General features: G+C 38.2%; 1 protein-coding gene across 3 annotated transcripts in view; it reads left to right on the top strand.

The window, feature by feature from the left end:
* The window catches only part of LOC114241164 (SUN domain-containing ossification factor), an 80,765-nt gene that overhangs the window by 56,308 nt on the left and 1,409 nt on the right, over positions 1–23,048 (top strand). Inside the window, exons 2-3 of one of the 3 annotated variants that reach the window (XM_089740185.1) lie at positions 13,940–14,273; positions 19,428–21,468. In XM_089740185.1, coding sequence (XP_089596311.1) covers positions 14,182–14,273; positions 19,428–21,468 — 2,133 coding nt within the window. In that variant the 5' untranslated portion in view covers positions 13,940–14,181. Of the gene's footprint in view, positions 1–13,919; positions 14,274–19,427; positions 21,469–23,048 lie in introns of all 3 variants that reach the window. The other 2 variants (XM_028171943.2, XM_028171942.2) reach the window with 2 other exon arrangements.

The raw sequence follows: 23,048 nt of genomic DNA, 5'->3' as shown, positions 1-23,048 counted from the left end.
TTTCTGAACAGACATGTATCCAGGGATACGTGTAGACCGTCTGCTTCGTAGCTTGTCAGCTAAAATCAGTGATGATAAAAATATAAGTAAAGCTAGACATATTTTAGAGAGCAGTCTAAATAACCAATAGTCTGAAATGAATCCAATTAACAACGTTAATGCACTGTTCCTTGGGGAGTGCTCTGAGGAATTGTTTGAGATGGTCCCATCATCTCGTTTTTACCATCGCACCGCCCGCTACCGGAGTAGAGTTAATCCATACTGCCTAAAACCACTGCGTTCATTCAAAGTGCGTTTCCAGGGATCCTTTTGCCTCAAGTATTGCTCTAGTGCCTCTAGTATTACTGACGTCTATGGGCAACGGTAACCACTCACCATCAGGTTTGCCGTATTCTCGTCTGCCTACAAGGCAATAAAAAGCCCTCATGAGCATTCTGTGTATCAGAACGTAGGCAGATACTGTGAAGTTTGCGTTTGCTACTTCATGAACGAATACTAATTTAGGTTTCGCCTTAACAGGTTCCTTAATATATTTCATTCTGTGTGCTTAGTTCGAGTTTTTTAACGTTCTCGATAGCGTAAAAGTTAACTCAAATTTGTATGGAGTCGGAACGTTTGCCTAAATTTGCCACTAGGGGCGCTGTTCCAACTGCATACAAAATTGGGCTAACTTTTACGCTATCGAGAACGTTAAAAAACTCGCACTAAGCACACTGTTGCTAGATTTTATAAGCCAATGCCTGTGTCATTCATTCTTCAGCAGTACATTCCGGTGGTAGAGCGTATGGTGAGCCTACGCAGGTATGTACCACGAAACTGCCTTGTTTTGTCGCATAGCAATCATGCTTTTCAGTTCGAAGGGTGTGGCAGTCCTCATTACTAGTGGTAGGACCTCTTGTGAGTCCGCACGGGTAGGTACCACCGCCCTGCCTATTTCTGCCATGAAGCAGTAATGCGTTTCGGTTTGAAGGGTGGGGCAGCCGTTGTAACTATACTGAGATCTTAGAACTTATATCTCAAGGTGAGTGGCGCATTTACGTTATATATGTCTATGGGCTCCAGTAACCATTTAACACCAGGTGGGCTGTGAGCGCTAGTCCACCCACCTAAGCAATAAAAAAAACATCATACAACACAATAGAGACTTCTGCGTCTTGTCTCACGGTGTGCAACAAGTGGAATTAAAAAAACTTCATTAAAAAATCCCTACTTTTATTTATCGTAGCATTGAATATGTCTGTTTGCTTGTTTCTTAATGCTCCTATATACTTCAAATAGGGCAGAAGGGTTCAACAGTATTTCCCCATCACGATCATTCTTGGATTACTCGCCTTACTTAGGTTAACACGATTGTCTTCATCTCCGCTCTATTGCACACAATCTATATTAAAATCACAAATATTTTTATCGAAGTATACCTATGTGCTATTAAATCGTTACAAATTTCTGCTGGAATGCTGTTTCAATATTGAAAATAATCAGCAAAAAAATAAAAATCACACAAAATTTACAAAACATTAAATCTTACCTAAACCAAAACTGTAAAGTATGTAGGTTTTCGAAGGGCTGGAAATAATACAATGACAATGAAAAAACGCGATTTTAAATCGTAAAAGTAGTTTTAATCATATTATTATGTATCTAAGACTTGCGGTAACATTTTCTTCTTCGGTTTCAATCTAGGGGTCTACTTTAATACGGTAAATACGTTCCTACAAAGTCCCGTGTTGTGCGAAGCCGTGTTATAAGAGACCAGAAGCCAGGACAAAAAGAGAGTAATTCTTCTGAATCAAGAATCTCAATGCCTCTATGTATTTTTTTACTATTATACATTAAGCCGTAGTTTCAGTTATTCCTCTTATATTGTATGTTCATAGTGCATAATTTAATTGTCTTAATTTTAAACAAAAATCTCGTTATCGCTCTGTAGAAGTACCGTGTTATAAGAGAGTTTTTGGGGAGCTTTTCTTTTCCTATTAGAGCGGAACCGTGTTGTAAGATACCGTGTTATAAGAGGGCTACCTGTAAATAAATTAAATTAGTTAATGGAATAACGCGGATCCCCCGTGTGCGCCATAACTGCAACCAATAACCACCTCATAAGCGTAAACGACCTAAAAGTCGACAAATATTAGAAATATCATCTTCAGATCTGACTCTTGAAACTCGTGTTTCAATAGAAAATTTTAACGCTTGTGAATTCACAAGGCCTACTCTATACAAGCGTAAATGCCATACAAAATCAGGTATGCGTATATTCGTACAATGCTAGTTTCGAGTAAAATCTATAAATTAATACGTGAAGCAAAAACGTTGTACCCCTTTTTACGAAAATTGCGCAAACCGAGGAGAATTTTCCCTCACTTATAGAGAATGTAGAGAAGGAGTGCAGAATGTAAATACGGTTTTAAATTATGCACAAACAATACATTAAATCAATAAAAAAAACATTACATACACTACCATGTATTTGACACACAACACGCATGCATACTATTTGATTATTGTCAAACTTTTCATATTGCTTATAGTCTGTGGTCAAATTGAGAATAGATTAAATAATATTTGTCTTTAATAATATTTGTGTAAAGTGTAGAAAGTAGTAAAGTGTAGCGTGAAATCTGTGATTATAGAAGTATAATAGTCTTGGACAATAGAATCATAATAGTGTACAAACTTATAATTTCAATTAATTAAAGTCGAATTTCGACTACTGGGAGACCACTAGTACATTTAAATTTACATACGTTTTCAATTTTCATTAAACAGTTACATAGAAACAGGAATTTGTGTTTCAATTTCAAAACATTTTTTATCGACCTATCCTTCAACGTGTTGAATCGATTATGGCTGCTGAAAATCACAAATTCATGCTATAATCGATGCAGATCGAAACATAAAACATTATTTCCATGAAACTAGACAAATTCGTCATAGAAATGTAAAATAGAAGTTGTTATATTGTGTGTATAGAGCTATGCTGATCATCGTCCAAACTATTTCTACCACGAAATATCCCTCCGTTCTGGTTTGGAGAGTGACATAGTCATTATTGGCTTGACCTCATATTGTGCTTTAAATAGTGAAATTACTCTGTGATATCCAAGTGTGGCGGGCGTGTAGCCATCATACAATACAAGATAATTGACAGCTGATGCCTGAATCACGCTTACGCCATTTTCAACATAAGCGTGCATATATACAAGTTCCGAACAACAATATTCGGACCGTCGGTCTACCGAGCAATATCACCCGTTCGGTGAAAGATCTTTCCTTTGTCGTTAAACATCCCGCATCAAGAATTTCTGTAAACGCTTCACAATGTCTTTCCAAATTTAGCTTTAATTTGTTTTAGTTTTCACACTAGCTAGTAGCCAGTCACGAGTATTATTAATTATGTAAAAAAAAGTAATAGGGATAATGTCCAATATTGATCTAGCGATCGATCGTCGAGTCTCATGGATGTTACCATTGAAATAGAAGCGCATAATATTAAAACGATCTAAATTCCAATTCGTAATTGGCTCAAACAGTTTCCAATTCAGTACCTAACTACCCAATTTACACGGCACTTGGATAAGAGACAACAATATTTTCGAGAGTAGAGCCTAATACGGAGCATCGAAACATTCAGTGCTACTTGGTTGGGTATTAATTGACGTGCCGCATTACAAATCTGGATTTTCACTTAGAAAATGTACCGAGAAACCTGTTGGTAAACGTTCTCTGGATTTACACGGTGTATATATCTAGGTGGAACCGTTTTCAAACTTGATTCGGCTAGTATAGTTATCCAGCCACGGCAATGCCAAGGGAAGGTGTTCAATTTGAATAATAAATATGTGCAGTTTACCGGCTGTGGGAAAATAAACCTTCCGACTTCGAAAAATACTTATTATATCCCATTTTCTTGGAGACCAAAATCCTATAAATACATTTGTCTCTTGTAAGTGTCACTCTCGAATGGCATTGTCGTTTTATTGAGTTTCAAGTCACAACGATGCTAAATAGATTTTTGCTAAAAAAAAATCTGATTCGCGTAAGGTTCGAGTAATTTTATTACTTTAGTGTATCACGAATCACCATCGGTAAGACTGGTCATCATTTTCTTCAATTGTTCCCTTATACTGGCTTACATCTATTCACTTGCCCTTTCCTACCTTCAAAATTACTTATCATATTTTTGCTTAGTAGTCCGTGTGTTATTTATATGAAGTGTCCATGCCAAAAACATTATTAATTTTTGCTGAATATTTTTATTATACAGTCGTGATGTTTTTCTTAATAGGATGTACTTAAAATTTTGACGGTTTTTACCTATTTGAAATCTATTAAAGAATAGAATTTTTTAAAGGAAGAATAAAAGAATTTTTAAACTTAAAACATTAATCTATTAATTGAATTCGTAAGTATGTTTGTCGTTATCACTGAATATTCGAAATACATTGACATTAATGAAATGTGTAACTTTAGCGTCACGAACAAAATACTTTTCACATTTCTAAACTTTGTTTGGCGTTAAAGATAATATCATAGTTCTACAGAACACCGAATAATATAGTATATTGTACGAATAGATACAACGGAGAAGAAATAATCGTTTGAACGTTTTAAAGTTAAACATTTTCCTTAATTAAAAAAAAAAATCCATATAAAACTTTCTCAACAAAAATAATACGAACGAATGTTATAGAAAAATTATAATTACAATTACATGAAAATTATAATTTGCGTAATTACAGGTGGTAGGACCTGTTATGAGTCCGGTGGGGCAGCCGTTATAACTATAATGAGACTTTAGAACTTATATCTCAAGCTGGGTGGCGCATTTACATTGTAGATGTCTATGGGCTCCAGTAACCACTTAACACCAGGTGGGCTGTGAGCTTATCCATCCATTTAAGCAATAAAAAAAAGATGTTATCCGACCGAAATCGAGCAATAAAAAATAATAATATGTAACTTTACACCGCCTACATTAGCATTGTGTAAAACTAAAGTGAACAGTATTCAGGGCACTAGAATACCTTGATAGTTGCTACCCACCCATTTTAGGACAGTCTCTAGAGTTGTCTATTTATAGAATCGCCACAGAGTCATTATTACATTCTGACATATTGTGTTTGCTGTCTTTGTCAAATGATGATGCTTGTGCAAACGTTTTGTATTCTTGCAGGCTTATATTGATTTAATATTTGATGAAAACTCAACTCGTTTTGATCAAATAATAGACTCTTGCAAATACACATTGCGCTGATGTCTTATTTATCATTGACACGTTGAAGTAATGTACAAGCGGCCATCGATATTTCAATATTGACAAACTGGAATTTATACATTCAATCGTGTCACGTAGTTTGGTTGGAGAAGATTTTTTTAAGTACTTAATTTTTCCACATGCTGCCTACTAGTTAAAAACAGCCTTGGTGATTTCCTATCGAGTGGGTCATATGCTCGTTTGAGAGTATATCACGATGGGCGCTTGGGTACCACTATTTGCCTAACTTACTTGCTTGTCTTGAATTCATTTATAATGGAACTAGATGGATTCTCTGGGTCTGCGGAGGGACTTCGGTTCCCTCTGTATTTTGTACCGTATGTTCCATGGGGAGTGCTCTGAGGAATTGTTCGAGATGATACCAGCATCTCGTTTTTACCATCGCACCGCCCGCCACCGGAGTAGAGTTCATCCATACTACCTGGAGCCACTGCGGTCATCCACAGTGCGTTTCCAGAGATCTTTTTTGCCACGTACCATCCGGCTATGGAATGAGCTCCCCTCCACGGTGTTTCCCGAGCGCTATGACATGTCCTTCTTCAAACGAGGCTTATGGAGAGTATTAAGCGGTAGGCAGCGGCTTGGCTCTGCCCCTGGCATTGCTGAAGTCCATGGGCGACGGTAACCACTCACCATCAGGTGGGCCGTATGCCCGTCTGCCTACAAAGGCAATAAAAAAAAACAAAAAAAAAAAAGATTACGAAATCACGGCGCGTCTGATGTCACAGGGGCGTCTAGGAGAAGGTATATTGCCGTTAGTCTGCTGCGGGCGTTTTCTGTTACATCGGATTGTTGGGCGACAGGTTTTAGTCCGACATGTCGAGACTGCTATTCCCAGTGTATGGGCCAAAGTCCGTCATTTCCCCTTATTAAATTTAATACTATTGTAGTTTAGTTGGTATAAGTATTTTTTTTGAGAATCGCATACGTAATCTCGCAGCCATCACAGCGCGTAGTTTTGTTAACTCTGAACACGTCCATTGCGTTTCCGGAAACAGTTTCGGTGTCGTGTCCTGCTTCTTAGCGAATTACACCAAAAGGCTTGGTCTTATTTTCTCGAATACCTAAATTCACGGTGGTCATAGCCGATAATGTACACAAAATAATGGTCGACCCCTAGAATATTTTGTGTCGAGAAAATTATCATCATTCTCTTCCCCAGTCATCTGGGGTCGGCGCAACATGTTTTCTCCTTCCATACTTCTCTATCATATACCATTCCTTCGCTCACTCCTCTCTTACACATATCGTCTTTCACGCAATCCATTCATTTCTTCTTAGGTCAACCTCTTCCTCTAAAGCCTACCAACACACTCCTTGTGTCGAGGAAATTATATGTTTAGCTAATCGTATACTAAATACCAAAATGAACTGACCACATAAGGTCGACGACCACCTGTCCTCACCACCCAAACTCCGTCTTAAAGTATCCGAAAAATCGCAAATTAGACCCAAGAACCAGCAACACAACATGTGTTTATATTAACTTGAAATTGTCTTAACGTCCTAGCGTGAATGGCCTGCCAAACTCAAGTTACGCGAGTAATTAAACCTACGGTCATTAATATGATACATTCATGTTATGTTTTTTGTTTCGTCTCATTATTGGGGACAAAAAAATTATAAACGGTAATCAATAGTAGTAATAGTAAAAAAGTTGTAACTCACATAGAAAATGATGATACATAATGATTTAAATGTCAAACATACATGCTCGTATATTATTAACAAATAAATGATAGACAATAATAATATAGCTCGTAACAAAAATAGATCGTCGATAACGTGCGATTTATGCAAATATTTATAAAAGGAAGAAAATTTTAAACAAATTCAAACAAGGATTTGTTTATCATTTGTGTAGTGATTTATTGAAATTCGTATTAAATGTAAATATATTAGCATTTTTCTTCTTTTGTACCAAAGAACTTGAATAACCACATATCTGTTGAATCTGATCGAGATTTCCAGAAAGTCTCGCAGACTTTTCAACTCTGCTCTTTAAAATAACCAAAGTTGATTTAAAATCAACTGTCGTCTAAAACCAAATTAATTTCGATTCATTAATATTATGAAACATCTACTAGATGTAATTATTCAACATTAGAACTGGGCGCTTTAATTCCTCGGCTGATAATCAAAGTATTGTGTAAGGCGCAAGCCGACTTTGTTTGCGACACATCTTGTACTCAGACAATGGCCAGTAAATACCGGAATATTGCGCACTGTCTCCGGGGGCCGCCGGTTCATTATATCCTCTCGCCCACGATGACTTCAGCTATAGTTGACTAACAACTTCGCCTTGATTCAACCTTAGTCTCGTAAGCGGATAGCTCTTAAGTAGTTTCACGAACGGTTTGGTGAAAACTCTGAAATTGGCGTCAAGCGATAACCTTGAACATTGTGCCACTGAAAGCGCAATAGTCGCCGATCAATATTGATTGTACTTCTTGAACGTATGCATCAAATATTAGACTTTGTACTAAAATAAACAATTTACGTAAAGTAAGAATTGCAAAAAAGAAAACAAATATTTAAGTATTATGTGGTGGATTTGTTCAAAATTCCACATAGAGAAAAGTTCAAAGCTATATTTTGATTTTAAAATCGTATTTATGCTTTAATTTGCGATAAAGTAATCTGTTTTTTTTTTTCTTTCAATTATAAACCCTCATAAGGTTTATTAATGGTAATTCCTTGGAGTGACATATGCGGCTTTGAAATATACCTTACCACCAATAAATTTTAATGCAAGTTGGCGATCGAAGTACGCTGCTATAATATCCAGAGAACGCTGCCTATTCTGCGGTGAATTCATTAGTCGGCTTTTAGGATACCAACGGGAAGAGACGGTGTGGTGCTGATCTAAGCCGACTGCCAAAGTCAACGGAAAATCTTGAAAATAGTCAGCTTACAACGTTTTGGTTCATGACCGCTTGTGAATAGGGATTCAGGCCACAATACCCAGGGATCCGGATCGCCTGAAATTACCAATACCAAATTATTCTAGTTCCGATTGTATTCTCCAATATGCAATAATAGCCCAAGAGTCATAAGATTTATGTACCCAAAGATCTTTCACGGACCGCATTACGCAGAACCAATTATATTCAGTCAGTACTGAGGCCGCATTCTGTTGCTGCTGATTTACGTATTGACTGCTCGGCCGTTTTGATTAATTGTTGAATTCTAGTTGTCTGACTAGGATTTATTGGTGTCGCGACTGTGTTCCGACTCTTAGGTGCGGTCGTTCAATGAATGCTGCCAATATCGTCTCTATTTATAAGGGATATAATTAAAGTAGAGCCTTAAACTAATGGAGGTGTTGTCAGGTTATTTGCTGCCTTAATTCTTGCCTTAGATCTCAATGAGGGTAGATGCCAAATAGACAATCCATTGTAAAATTATATAAGCCGAACTTTTTATTTATTTATTGCCCTAGTAGGCAAACGAGCGTACGGCCCATCTGATGGTGAGTGAATACGGTCGCCCATGGACCTCAGCAATGCCAGGGGCAGAGCCAAACCGCTGCCTGCAAACTGTACACGGTAATATTAAACTGTTAATGTACTGTGGTTTTTTGTAATTCTTATGGCAGACAAGCCACAGTTTACCCGGTGTTGTTTATGACGCCATCATTGGTTAAAGGCGAATTCCATCAGGTGGGAAGTATTTTAAAGGCTGTCGTATGCTTCATATTGGAACGCGTGACTGCTCCGCGTCACAAATATGCGGAATTGTGGTAGGTCCTGAACCTGGGACCCCTTCGATTCCCTTCTATTAAATGCGCAAATTTATAAATATTCGAGGGTTTGATTTTTAATACACAATGTTATTCATATGTAGTGCTAAAAAAAAGAGGGATTGCAATGTTACTGAGGAAGATGTCGAAGACAGAGCGAAATGGCGGGGAAGAATAAGGAAAGCCGATCCCACCACCATGAGGGATGAATAGCTAGGAAGATAGAGAGAGATGTTCCTATGCGTCTTGTTGCTAATTTGTTGACTTGTTAGCCTGGCCTGGCCTAGATGGACTGGACGAGCTCACGGCCCCACTAAAGTTGAGCGGCTACTTCTTGTAACTTAAGAATTCTTGTTCATCATAGTCGATTACTCTTGGCAGAGCAGTCGTGTTCATGTGTTCGGATATTCGTGGGATTTTTAAGCGAGAGGAGGAATGAGGGTAGTTGTTGCCAGACGCAACGGTGGACAGACGCGGTGTAACTCTGAAGACGAAAGACGTTTGTGTTTTATTTACTTGTAATAAGAAAAACGGAATAAAAATAATTTGCCCAAACCGAATAGAAGATCCCACATGTATGTATCAGATATCAAAATTAAATAATGTATCTTCTACTTTATCTATGAAATAAATATAACGTAACACGGAATAACTTGATATCTTTATTGAGCTAATGGAATGCGCTGAGATTCGAGAGATAACGTATTATTTACGCAAATGATATTCAAATAATGATTAATTTAAACATTTGAAACAGATAATAACGATGAATTCTAAAACGTACAGTTATCAGCCACAATAATGATAATGGCTACTACTATTCATATTTACTGTAAAGGATTATGTTCCACAAAAATCGTACACGCATTATATATAATGCAGCAGCAGGGGGCCGGTAGAAAGATTTCACTTGTACATTGACCACTTAAGTACTTCGGATCCCCTGCCGAAGAAAACGACGCGTAAGCTTTTCTAATCCAAGGCCTCGCCCACACACACGCGCACACGCACGCACACTTCTCTAGTTTCCGACCCAGCAAGATTTCCTGGAATATGAGCTGGCAATGCAACTCAGGTGGGCTTCGGAGGACCCCTAACCGAGAAGCCTGGTGCTCATGTTGCCTATTCAACGTCCGTAGTGCCAATTCGACGTCCCGTTGCCCCTTTTTTTAGTCCTGGCTCTTTCGGGTATCACATGCGTGCTTTTAAAGGTTCTAGTCGGTTTATCTATGACATGCCCTGCCTTCGTCTCCAACATGTAGGTGGGATTCCCGCGATATTTCACCAGTTGACGGTATAGTAGGGAAGAAAATGGTAAACTCTTATTGACACACGTCTTTGTAACTTCGTCGTCACTAAATGTATTATTGACAACTAATATTAATAATAACTTGCGTCATACAAAATGCGTTGTAGAAATTGGATAGTCGATTAGAATAGTGTTCAGACGTACAAACATGTGAATGTGGTACCACTATTATTAACTCGTAGTTAAATTCGCGAAATAAAATTGGGACTTCATATCAGTCTTACATCTTAATGCGGGTGGTGGTCTGGTCTTCACATTGTGTACTTGTGGTACGGATATTGAATCCTTGGGCCCGCGGTCTGATCCCAACTGCAGACCGTCAAGTCCCATATACCACGCATGCCCCTTAGAACCGGACACCTCGTGTGAGGTTCTGTCCCATGCCCAAAAAAAGAGTATTTGAAGGCCTCCCGGGTAGCACTGGTAATTAAATATGGGTGATTGCAATGTACTAGTACAATACTTGAAAAACCCTGTTTGCTGCCCATTCCCCGGTAGATTCCTTAGTCGCCTTTTACGATGCACAGGGGAGTGATACTATGCTAAACTACTTACCGCAGCCAAAATAGTAGACCCACCCCCTAGAATTTAGACGTTCGCTCCACCACCAGCAATAGAAAAGAAAATAAAGATATATACGAAAAGATCGTGGACAAGAAAATCCAGTAGCTTAAGGTCCCTACTTTTAATTAATAGCCGAACGGACTACCATCATTACGATAATCTGACTTCAAAACATTTTGCAACAGGCGGGCTATGAGCTAATTTGCTCTACGCTAAGTAAACGTAACTGAACTCCAATAACCTCTTAACGTCTATGATTCATCAGCACATTTTCCTTTACAGTTTTTTATTTTGTAGCGGCACTCATTGATAAACTAGTCATCCACCCATTTGTAGGTATTGCTTATTGCAAACAGACATCAGTGCTCTATTTCCCTTCGTTAGCCGCTAGGGCTGCTGTTCTTACTCCATACAAATTTGAGTTAACTTTTACGCGATCGAGAAGTTAAAAAACTCGCACTAAGCACACAGCAGACGGGTGGAATAAATACTAACCCTAAACATAGTTTGAACAAATACATTACAATAGTAAAACCCAACAAGCCAGACTGATCACAAATACCCCTTTGAGGTCACATGTCTATGTCTGACCCTTCACCTTTAATACTAAAAATATCAGGACAAGATCGCATTAGTGTTCAACAAACCGAATTAATAACGCAGTGACGTTAAATTTTATCTTAAATTGCTCCTTACTGTGCATACAGGGAGGCTCTTCGTGCATAATTTCTTTCATTATTGTTTAAATTTTATAGATATACAACTAATGGTGAAATGCTGCTTATCAATTATTCGAAATTTGCTACATATAAGTAATCAATCATATTCTTTAAAACAACAAACAACACTAGTCATAACTGTTAAGCAATAGATAAGTGAGGGACTTTTTGGCGAGAACGCGAGGAGTGAAGTTGTGTGATTTGTTTTATTTTGTCTATTTAGTGTTTCTTCAGGTTTAAATTTGTAATAACGGTGGTTTATTAACTGTTTAATATCTCTGAAAGTGCACAAATGTGGTAAATGAAACAAAACCGCTGGAAGTAACTTCTCGGGATCGTCCAAAAAATCCACTGAAAAAATCCCAGTAAATAACCCCATTTTACTGAGATTATATTTTATCCCATATCATCTCATTTCACTTCACTTCACTTCATATTATCATTTTTCATAAAAATAACAATATAAATTATAATAAGACATGACTTAAAGATCTTAGTTACCAGGTCATAAAACCCCTTAAAAAAATTGATAATGATAGTACTGTAGTGATTTGACGTCACCCGCGCCCCTAGATATGAGGTTGAAGTTTCAGCTACATTGGATTCACGACTATCCCCTCGCTCTTTAGACCGTGACGTATGATTTCACGGTACACATGTCCAGGGTGGCGTCGTAACCGTGCGGAATCATAATATGCAGAGGAATGTTGTCTTGGATTGAAAAATGTGGATTGATGAAGGGAAAGTAGAAGTTGGAGTTGTTCGCGGTGGTCGACCGACTGTTTACGAAATTAGTGCACTGCAATATTTTTATGTATTCCTCCTAATTCTCGTTACTTTGCTAGTTACGATCGTAATTTGGCCTATTGACTTGATAGGCCATTTTCCCCTCCACTGGCTTATTAAGGGCCCATTGAGCGCAACTGTGTCGGATTTAATTTCAATTTATCGTATCTCGTTACGTTACGACGCAACCTAACTTACTGCTAGCTATACGGGGAGATTAAGTCGTAATCAAATGGCTCCACGGTTGGAGTGGTTTAATGTTGTTTTACATCTTTTTATTTTCTATTTGCGTGTTTGATTTGATTAAACGATGTTACACCTTGACCTGAGGATTCGTTTACGTAAATTTGTAACTGACCGGGGTTCAAACTACAACATATTCGCATGCATACGCATGCGCCCAGTGGCTTACCTATTAGACACTGGACGCTCTCTATTCTTAGTGAAATCAGTTCTAATATGCTTAAAGGAAAGATAATTGGCTATAGTAGCAGAAACTGGTATGATAATGTCACTGAACATAGATTATACACATAAATTCATTGACTATCTTTATAATAAAGGTACCCACTAAGATTAGCTATATTTTTGTCACTCCGTAACTCCGTTGATTACGGGATCCATTGTCGCGGTACTTATTAAATCAGTGTTTGGCGTTTTTTTTCTTCTAAATTTCAATTGAGTTTCAAGAAAAGATCTGCAAACTGTATAAACTTTACCTTTAAGGTCCATCAAATCGTTTAAGTATAGGCCATCGCCAGTGGGTAGTTTAGTCTGGCTTGAACCACCCTGATTAACCCTGACACCCTCAATATGAGATCACCCTGATATCTCAATTCAAATAGCGGTTCCTATTTATTAGATGTTGCTTTCAACAGCATATATTGTGCATTACTTATAAGTCTTATAACGCCGTGTCTCAACTTTTGTATCAATTTCCTCGATGGCCTATTGAGATCGTTGTCCTTGTTTGGCCTTATTCCAACACAATGCAGTGTTTCATGTACCACTTGATTAATTGGATCGATACAGTGCACTATGCCCGATACAATCCACTAGCTCATATCTATGAATACCTATTAATGTTGCGTTGTAATTATTACTTCAGTTATATCTTTGATAAAAATACATTCCCAGGAGAAAAGGCATCTAGAAACAAAAAAATTGGCAAAATTGCAAGCCACCAATAGCTAGAATTTGTATGCGCTATGTATGAAAAGCCTCTGTTTGTACATATACCTTTTTGTTATTTTTTGTTAATATCAAGCTTCATTAAATCTCTGCAGTTGCGTTCTACATTATGTTGTATTAATTTGATTTAGTTATAATTGAATTTAGTGCGTGATATAAACGATACACAATATTGTTGAATAACGCCGGACTTTCTGGTGACTAATGTTTCTGTTGAGTTTCGATACAATTAAAACATGTATGTTTGGATAAATTGACGAACGCTGAATCGTTGTTTTGCAAACATTGAAGTGTAGGTTCTTAATCATATTTTAATTATTTAACTAATAGATTCGTGAAGTCTTTAAAAGCTTTCATACGCTTGAACTAGTGCAACAAATAGTGACCAAATTACTACTACGCTCTATGTGCCATAAGATTGGGAGCAACAACTACATGCGGACAAAATTTAAAGTGCATTTCAGTGTGCCGCTAGAGATTTATTAAGAAGGTCGTGATCATCGGTCGCGATTGGACGTTCGTCGTGTGCTGTGTGTTTGGTATCGTGATTAGTGTATCGGTGCTTCGCCAATGCGCCGGCGGCGGTTGCACGATGTCGCCGCCGCGGGCGCTGCTTGCGGCTCTGCTAATATGTCAGCTGTTGTCGTACGGTGGCCACCAGGGACTGACGAAGATATTTTACACGTAAGGATTTTGTTGTCTCTAATAAAATGGAGCTTAATGACTGATCATTTGTAGCTTTCTGCAAGAACGATGAGTCCATGCATCGCAAAATTGGTTTTGAGGGGTATTTTGGTAATATGGACACGCCAAACGACATCTTTTTGATACCATATTCAATAAATAATGAATATTATGTTAAATTAACAAATGCTTAGTTTTATAGTCAAAAAACTAAAATTAAACATTCGGATGTAAAGATAGAGTGCGAATTTGATTGAGTCTATGAAAAGACTAAAAATAAAAAAAACAGGCCCAAATGGACTCGCTCATTCAAATTTACTGATAAACTCCGCTAATAGAGCCACTGCTGAAGAACATTATATTGAAAATACTCTAATAGCAACAGATAATTAGAACGCAAAGATTTAATTTAAAAAAAGGATTTTGTCTTGTTTGGCATTTAGTTGATAACAAGGTTATTGACTGAAGTATAGTTGATAACTTAGGTATACAATAGTATAGTGTTAAAATGTTCGGTCTGTTAGGAAATAATGTCTGTTGCACTTTCTCCGCGCGTTTTGGTATATCTATGCATACTGTTTGTATTGTGCAGTGAGAATTTGCAGTAATTTCGCGTTAAATATATAAACTACACAATCTTACACTGTCTCGTACTTTTCTCGAAACTGGGTGAACTAAATCCGTATTCGAACTCTAGTAACATTGTATTACAATGCGAATGGGTGAAGTTGCCGTCTGCTATTCTATAGACGTGTGCCACGACCATACCTTTGAAACAGAATACGCAATAATATATACCCTTTTGAATGAGAATGTAAGGAACGTTATTTATAAGATAACCAACCGACTTTTCGGTGTTAACACCGTTTTTGTCAAGTTGTGACTATGTCAGCTGCCCTTGTAATGTCTAAATTTACCACCAGCACATTGAGAGGGATGTTCGTTCCTTTAACGAAAGACCCTGTTATTTTTGGGCTTTTTTCAATTCTAAATAAATCAGGCGTTGGCTTACAAAATCTTTCAAGGACGATCTCGTCATTCGATCATTTAATCATAAAACTTGGCCATCCTGAACCATATCCTAAGAAGAAAAATGGGTTAGGCGGCAGTATCAGCCTGTACTAATACCCAACACATTACTCAACTTTTGATGGTTTTATGTTTAACCTATATTATATAATACATACATGTAACATACAACTAAATAGAACATTATCAATCGATCTGAGAGCACAAATAGAAAGTATTATTGATTATTGAGAGTGTGTAAGTTTGGACGGTGCATTAACCTCTATAGTACTATTATTACTAATCACGAAATTTAATGATGTTACTTCTTAAGTTCATACGTTTGGTTCTTGCCAAGATCCCTAAACAATTTCTTCTTTCATCATATTAGTTCCACCACATCAAATGTTAGATTTATCGAGGTGTCTTGATTATTCTATATTTCTGTGATCAGGCAAACAATGATAACTCATTTCCCTAGCAATTCGCTGGATGCCTAAGGGACTATATCTAGGGGACTTTAAAGCCCAACAACTATACAGTATAATATTCTATTTTTAGTTATCTGTTCTATTAAGGCGTGTACGAATTGTAATCGATTCTAATGCATTATAAATATCTGTTTGACCATTTTTAGGATAAGGTATTCCTTAAATAAGTTATCAAAAAAATATTATAGAAATCAAGCCCTCGACACCTCTAAGGATTCATTCGATTCGCATCAAGTTATTTTTGAAAATTTTTGGCTCGACTGCTGTGTTTCTGCTGTGTCACGCAGAAAAACATTACTGCGATTGAAAACACGGTGCGTAAAAATTTCAATAAAACTCTGCGCAAATTTAAACAAAAATGCCCCACAATTCCTTTGCGTGCGTAGAGCAACAACATTAAGCTGTGCCGTATAAAGCGCTATTTACCCCATTCGATTTTAGTAGATTATAATTACGAAAGATAAATAAGATAATAACATTACAGAGCACTCTGCAACTATGTTTAAAACACAGCTATATGTAGGTACTAAGTCTTCTACGAGTCTAAAAATACCGTTGTGGAAATCAATACTTCGTTTTCAGTGACTGTTCAAGACAAAACTCTTTGTATGACTTTTTTTTTTTTTTGCTTAGATGGGTGGACGAGCTCACAGCCCACCTGGTGCTAAGTGGTTACTGGAGCCCATAGACATCCACAACGTAAATGCGCCACCCACCTTGAGATACAAGTTCTAAGGTCTCAAGTATAGTTACAACGGCTGCCCCACCCTTCAAAACGAAACGCATTACTGCTTCACGGCAGAAATAGGCAGGGTGGTGGTACCCACCCGCGCGGACTCACAAGAGGTCCTACCACCAGTAACGTTTACGTTTAATCACATCTTTGTTTTTATAACAAGAATCTCGTTTTTCGACGAATTAAACGAATACACCGTGATCCAAAAATAGAAGGAGAAGAAGTAGAAAACAAAGAAGCAGAGAGAAGCGATTCAGCGCTGCAGCTTTTGTCCGTTTCGTCATTACAATCGCGAAGGACTAAACAGGGCAAACATAGCACAGCATAGCTTTATGTCTATTAGTCAATTAGATTCATTGATGTGACATATAAATAAAATTTGGAGTGTCTGTTTGTTATATTGAAATAACCGCGTTTTACTACATGCATATGAATTACCATATGTATATACGGTACATACAGCAAAATAACATTTTTTACAAATTTTTTCTGTCTGTCTGTTTGTTCTGGCTAATCTTTGGAACGACTGGACCGATTTTGACGAGACTTTCACTGATAGATAGCTGATGATACTTTTTTTAGATTAGCTTCGCCTCGCGGCCTCACCCGCGGTATGACAATAACCGCGGGTAACATCGCGGGACTCGGCTATCATACAATAATAGATTTTTATGTTTCCGAAGCGAAGCGAGAGCGCGGGTCACTAGTATATTAGTATTATTGATGGAACTAGTTTTGATCTATCATCTATACTAATACATAAATCTACAGTAGTTTTTACGGATGTTCCATTATAACTACTGAAGCATGCATCCGATTGACTTGAAACTTGGTATCCATGTAGAAAATACATGTACTTAATGGATAGGCTATTTATATGATTGTTGGGACTCCCTGCACCAGTTGCGGGGCCGTTAATGATGAGAATCTTTATGGGGGTGAGAAATAATAATTTTAATTTTAAATGCCCAGTGAAGCGGGCGGATACAGCTAGTCGTTCATAATTTTATATGGTTGATGACATGAGCTACATTGAAAAAGAGAGGTCAATTCTTAACTCGAAATGTGACAAACACTGATCGTTCGCGTGTAGAGCGGATGCGTAGGAAGCCATAACAAATAAACAAGTTATTGTGTCAATTGAGCGGTGCGTTGTACGCACAAAAGAAGGAATTTATGTTTGAGGCTATGTTTAGATTTATTGTAATGACATCAAATTTTTTGAACGTTTGTAATAGTTACGCGGTCGTGCGGGAGATGGGACGTACTAATTTACTGGTGGTAGGACCTCTTGGGAGTCCGTGCGGGTACGTACCACCACTCCGCCTATTAATGTCGGGAAGCAGTAATGCGTTTCGGTTTGAAGGGTGGGGCAGCCGTTGTAACTATACTTGGGATCTTAGAACTTATATCTCAAGGTGGGTGGTGCACTTAACACCAGGTGGTCTGTGAGCCAGTCCACCCATCTAAGCAATAAAAAAATATTCTGGAATACGGGTTGGCATAAAGTTCCTTTTTGTATTTACAGAAGAAAAATGCCCATTACTTTTAATGGTAGAGAGTTATGTCTTAACTACAGGTGGGTTGAGAGGCTGCTAATAACGATTAGATAGCTTGTTCTATGACCGATTTAATCCCGGTATTTCTGACTATCAACAAATGTAATGGTCCATTTTGAAGTATTTGAATGTTTGTTTTCCTAATTGGGTAAATGATCTCTCAGTCCACTTAGGCACTAGGTTTTAAGTTATTACCCGAACCCATAGACATCAGCAACGTGAAGTCACCACCAAAGTTTTATAGTACAACGTCTGCCCCACACTTGAAATCGAAGCACATTACTGCTTCGCGGTAGAAATAGGCAGAGTGGTGGTACCTACCCGAGCGGACTCACAAGACGCCGTACCACCAGTAATCACGCAATTTTCGGTAGGCAGCGGCTTGGCTCTGCCCCTGGCATTGCTGAAGTCCATGGGCGACGGTAACCACTCACCATCAGGCGGGCTGTATGCTCGTCTGCCTACAAGGGCAATAGAAAAAAAATATTATGATTTTTTCAGAGTTCAAAGTTACATTTTCTTTCATATTTGAAAATTATCGCAGCAAAGGACACAACTAATATTTGGGCTTCGTCTAGTTTATTAAGCCTCTTTGATTTGGCTGTATAAAGTTTTTTGCACTGACAACGAAACTAACACAATTAGTTAATGTTCAATTATTCTTTTATAATTTAGGAATTAGTCTGCGTCCAAAGCTTTATGTCATTATAATTATTTTTGTTGAATGAAATAGATTAGCGTAATGCGCTTTCGTCGTTTCAAAATAACTTTGTTATGTGTAATTTGCAATCGTTAATATAATGTTATGTGTTTATACTATTGTGCTAATCAAATAAATAATAGTAGTTGTTAAATTTGTAGTCAATGTTTAAAAAAGTAAGAATAAATAAAAAATATTGCGAAATTCTAGAGGATTGACAAATATTTCACGATTATTCTATCCACATTACTGGTTGTAGGACCTCTTGTGAGTCCGCGCGGATAAGTACCACCACCCCGCCTATTTCTACCGTGAAGCAGTAATGCGTTTCGGCTTGAAGGGTGGGGCAGCCGTTGTAACTATACTTGAGACCTTAGAACTTATATCTCAAGATGGGTGGCGCATTTACGTTGTAAATGTCTATAGACTCCAGTAACCACTTAAGACCAGGTGGGCTGTGAGTTCGTCCATCCATCTAACCAATAAATAAATAAAACATAAACATTATACTTTATCGGACGGTTCAGTTTTCTATTTTCATTACTATTGGATTCTAATTTACTTTTCATTAAATAACGTAAAAATAATGTAGTTTAAATACATATTTTATAGTTTGAAGTAAAAAAATATATTAATTAATTTCAATTTCATTATTTTCAGATTACCTGACACAGGGCAGCCTCCGGTTCTTATATCGTTCGGGGATAACGCGAAATTGGACCTGGGTAATACGGATGAACTTATGTTCGTAAATGACTCCGACGAGCACAACGACACCAAGGCATTTTCAATCGTCGACACCGAAACATTAAAGGTTGAAAGTGAAACAGACAGCTTAGAGGACAAGCCAAGCACAGAACCGAGATTGGTTGTAAAAGCGGTCCCCAAACATGAACTGAAACAAACAGAAGATGCATCTCAACCAGATGGAGAAATCTTAGAATCTCAAGTTGAAGAACAAATAGTTGAAGAACCGGTTCACGTTCCAGTCAAACCAGAAACCCCGCAAGAAGACATCCCCTCGTTTTCGGAGTGGGCGCAGAAACAACTCGCCGAGGCAGAGAAACAGGACACAGTACTGAATCACTCGAGTCAACCTAGTCATAGTAATACTAATTTTAGTAGTAAGAGCGTGAAGTTGCGGTCGAAGAACTACGCTTCGCTGGCGTGCGGCGCCAAGGTCGTCGCCGTCAACCCGGAGGCGGGCTCGCCCAGCTCCATCCTCTCCCCCAACCGGGACGAGTACATGCTCAACACGTGCAACAGTCGCATTTGGTTCATCGTCGAACTATGCGAAGCTGTTCAAGCTCAAAAAATAGAGATAGCTAACTTCGAGTTGTTTTCTTCAACTCCCAAAGACATCGCCGTTTACTTTAGTGATCGGTTCCCGACGAGAGACTGGGCTAGCGTCGGACAGTTCACCGCCCAAGACATGAGAGACGTGCAAAGCTTCGACTTGTACCCACATCTATTCGGCAAGTTCATAAAAGTCGAGATGCTTTCGCATCACGGCTCGGAGCATTATTGTCCGATTTCGCTGTTCAAAGTGTACGGCACTTCAGAATTCGAGGTGCTAGAGAAGGAGAATTCGCAACATCCCGCTCATATCGACGAGGACGAAGACGACGAGATAATAGACGTTCCCGACGTGCCGGCCGCCGAGACGGAGCCCTCCAAGAACCTGTTCGGGTCCGCGCGGGACGCCGTCATGTCCATCATGAAGAAGGCGGCCCAGGCGTTAGTCAAAACGGAAGTTCCTAAAAACGTGTCGTCCGAACACAACGACACGTTGGCAGACGACGCGTACAGACGCTGTTGCTCTCCCAGCCATATTATAGTGTGTGATAATTGCAGTGAGTCGCTGTACAATGACGTATACGAACTCATTAGTTGTAACTCGGACAAATTAGTTAGTTTAATGCGTCAAGGATTCCTCCGCGATACCTTGAAGTGCACTGGCATCTGCCAACAGTTCGGTTTAGATTTTAAAAGTACAAAGACAATAGAGTTTAGTGATGAGCGTGTCGCTTACATGAACGCGTTGTTCCCGCAAAAGTATTTAGCCGCCTTGTGTAATATATTAGCGATAAAAGAGAAGAAGGTCGTTTTGAATACGAGCTTTGAAAACGAACATAACGTTACTAGTGATAATAGTACTGAAGAGTCGCCGCAGATTGTGAATAGCGGAACTAACGGCGAACAAGAGATCAAGTTGGCTCCCGACAATAGCAACGGTTCCGATGATAAAATCAATGAAACAACGCAAAGTGATGATATACCAATTGATACGCTCAACGATAGCAGTACGTTACCTGTGGAACTTCTCCCAGAAGAAGTTGACAACATGGAAGATAAGAAAGAAGACGTTATCGTCGCAGAGGAGACTTCAGGAGATGAACCCCAAGAATTTATAGCACCGAATATTGATAAATCTATAGAAATAGCGACGGAGCAAGAAAACAAAGATGGACTTTTGAAAACAGAAATAAAAAATGGCAAGGAAATCACAGAGAAGAGAGACGGTAATGGCGAGGAATCGAATGATCAGCTGATGATGGAGAATGACAATTTCATTTCGGATATCGATCAGATAGCCGCGGACCCCGCGCCCCCCGGCGCTCCCAACACGCAGAACCAAAATCAGCAGCAGACCACTCTGCAGAAGGAATCTGTTTTTTTGCGTCTCTCTAACAGAGTAAAGGTGAGTTCTTTGCAGTACCATTGTTTCATTGTCTCCTACAATAACTCTATCGCAAAGCGAAAGCGAATGTGTTTAAATAAGAAAGGCTTTAAAAAAAATAACTTAGCTAAAATAGGTATAATAGCCGGCAAACTTCTTGAGCATTTGTCGACGTAGTGGGGGTAAGTTCGCGCATGGTACACTCACGTGCAAAAACATTATTTACTCTGCGTCATAATGCTATTAAATTATGAAAATCAACATATTATGTATTTATTTATATATTTAATAGAACATCAACAAAAAATATAGGTCAATAATTGTAATAATTTAATCTTGGGGTAAAATAGATATTCCTTCTATTAAGTCAAAACTAGAGCTGTTGCCAGGTCTTGGTTCAGTTGAAGCGAAGCTGGTATTTGTAAAAATTTTTTCGTTATCCTAATCTTGACCATCATCATCATCACTGTTTTCATCACCCGAGTCGCTATCATCGTGATGAGTCGACATAGGGCTCATTGGTGTAGTTTACAACTCGGTCGGTTCGGTCTTCTTTTTTGTCTATAATTAATTATTTTTTTGAGATATTCGATTCGTAGTAATCGAATGTTACTTTTTTCAATTACCAGCTTCCGATTACTTTCTGTTTTTTTTTCCATATGAAGCCTAGCTCTTTCATAATTCGTCGTAAGCTTCATTCCGAGCCATTAAAATTTATATCTTCTTTAGATTTTTCGAAGCCTTTCTACGATACGGAGTTTCGCTGCTTGATAAGTAGTTATTATGATTACATCTTTTTATTACAGATTGAACGAAACTATCCATTCCGGTAACTTTCTTCTTCCCTGATCTTTTCTTACCCGGAGGCCGAAACACGGCGAGCAAGCCTTTAGCTTCGTTAATAATGCATCTAACAGTACTCACTGATATTTTTCTTGCTTCCGAAGTCTGTTTTACTTTTTCCATATCATTCTTCCCCTGTTTTATAATGAAGCAATATACGTCGTACACAATTTTTCTACCCTTTCTTTTGAATACTACACCAGTTTGTCGCGGCATAGTGTATTTTTTATAAAAAATCAACAAACACTCAACATATAGCAATGGCAACAAAGTCAACAAGCAATTATAACAAATAACTTAACGATTCATAACGATAGACTTTTTACTGTACGCAAGCGTACTTTTGGGAGCAAGCGGAACGAGGGTGCGGTGCGGGACGCAAGGTTCGACAGATCTACCAATAACGCGCTCGATACGATTTCCCCTGCCGTCGCGCCTCACCCTCACCACCAAAGTGATCTAAAATTCGGTTCTGCGCAGTCAAGGTCATTTGCTCAAGAAGTTTGCCGGTTACTATACTAATTTTATTCTTTCCCAGTTACTTCAGAAACTTGAGAGTGTGTTGGAAGTTTTAAGTAAATTAATAATTAAACCCTATTCCAATTACGAAATCCCTTTTGACGCTTCTTAGAACGTAACTCTTCACTCGCATAATTTGAAATAATAATATTTTTTTGTTAATTGTCGTAAACATCATTTAAAAAATTCACAATCAATCTAATTCATTATACAATTAATTCACATATAAAATAAAATAA

Source organism: Bombyx mandarina, chromosome 04 (genome assembly GCF_030267445.1).
Source record: "Bombyx mandarina strain Sakado chromosome 04, ASM3026744v2".
NCBI lineage: Eukaryota > Metazoa > Arthropoda > Insecta > Lepidoptera > Bombycidae > Bombyx > Bombyx mandarina.
Note: the sequence above shows the minus strand (reverse complement) of the source record. Positions and strands in the feature narration are given on the sequence as shown.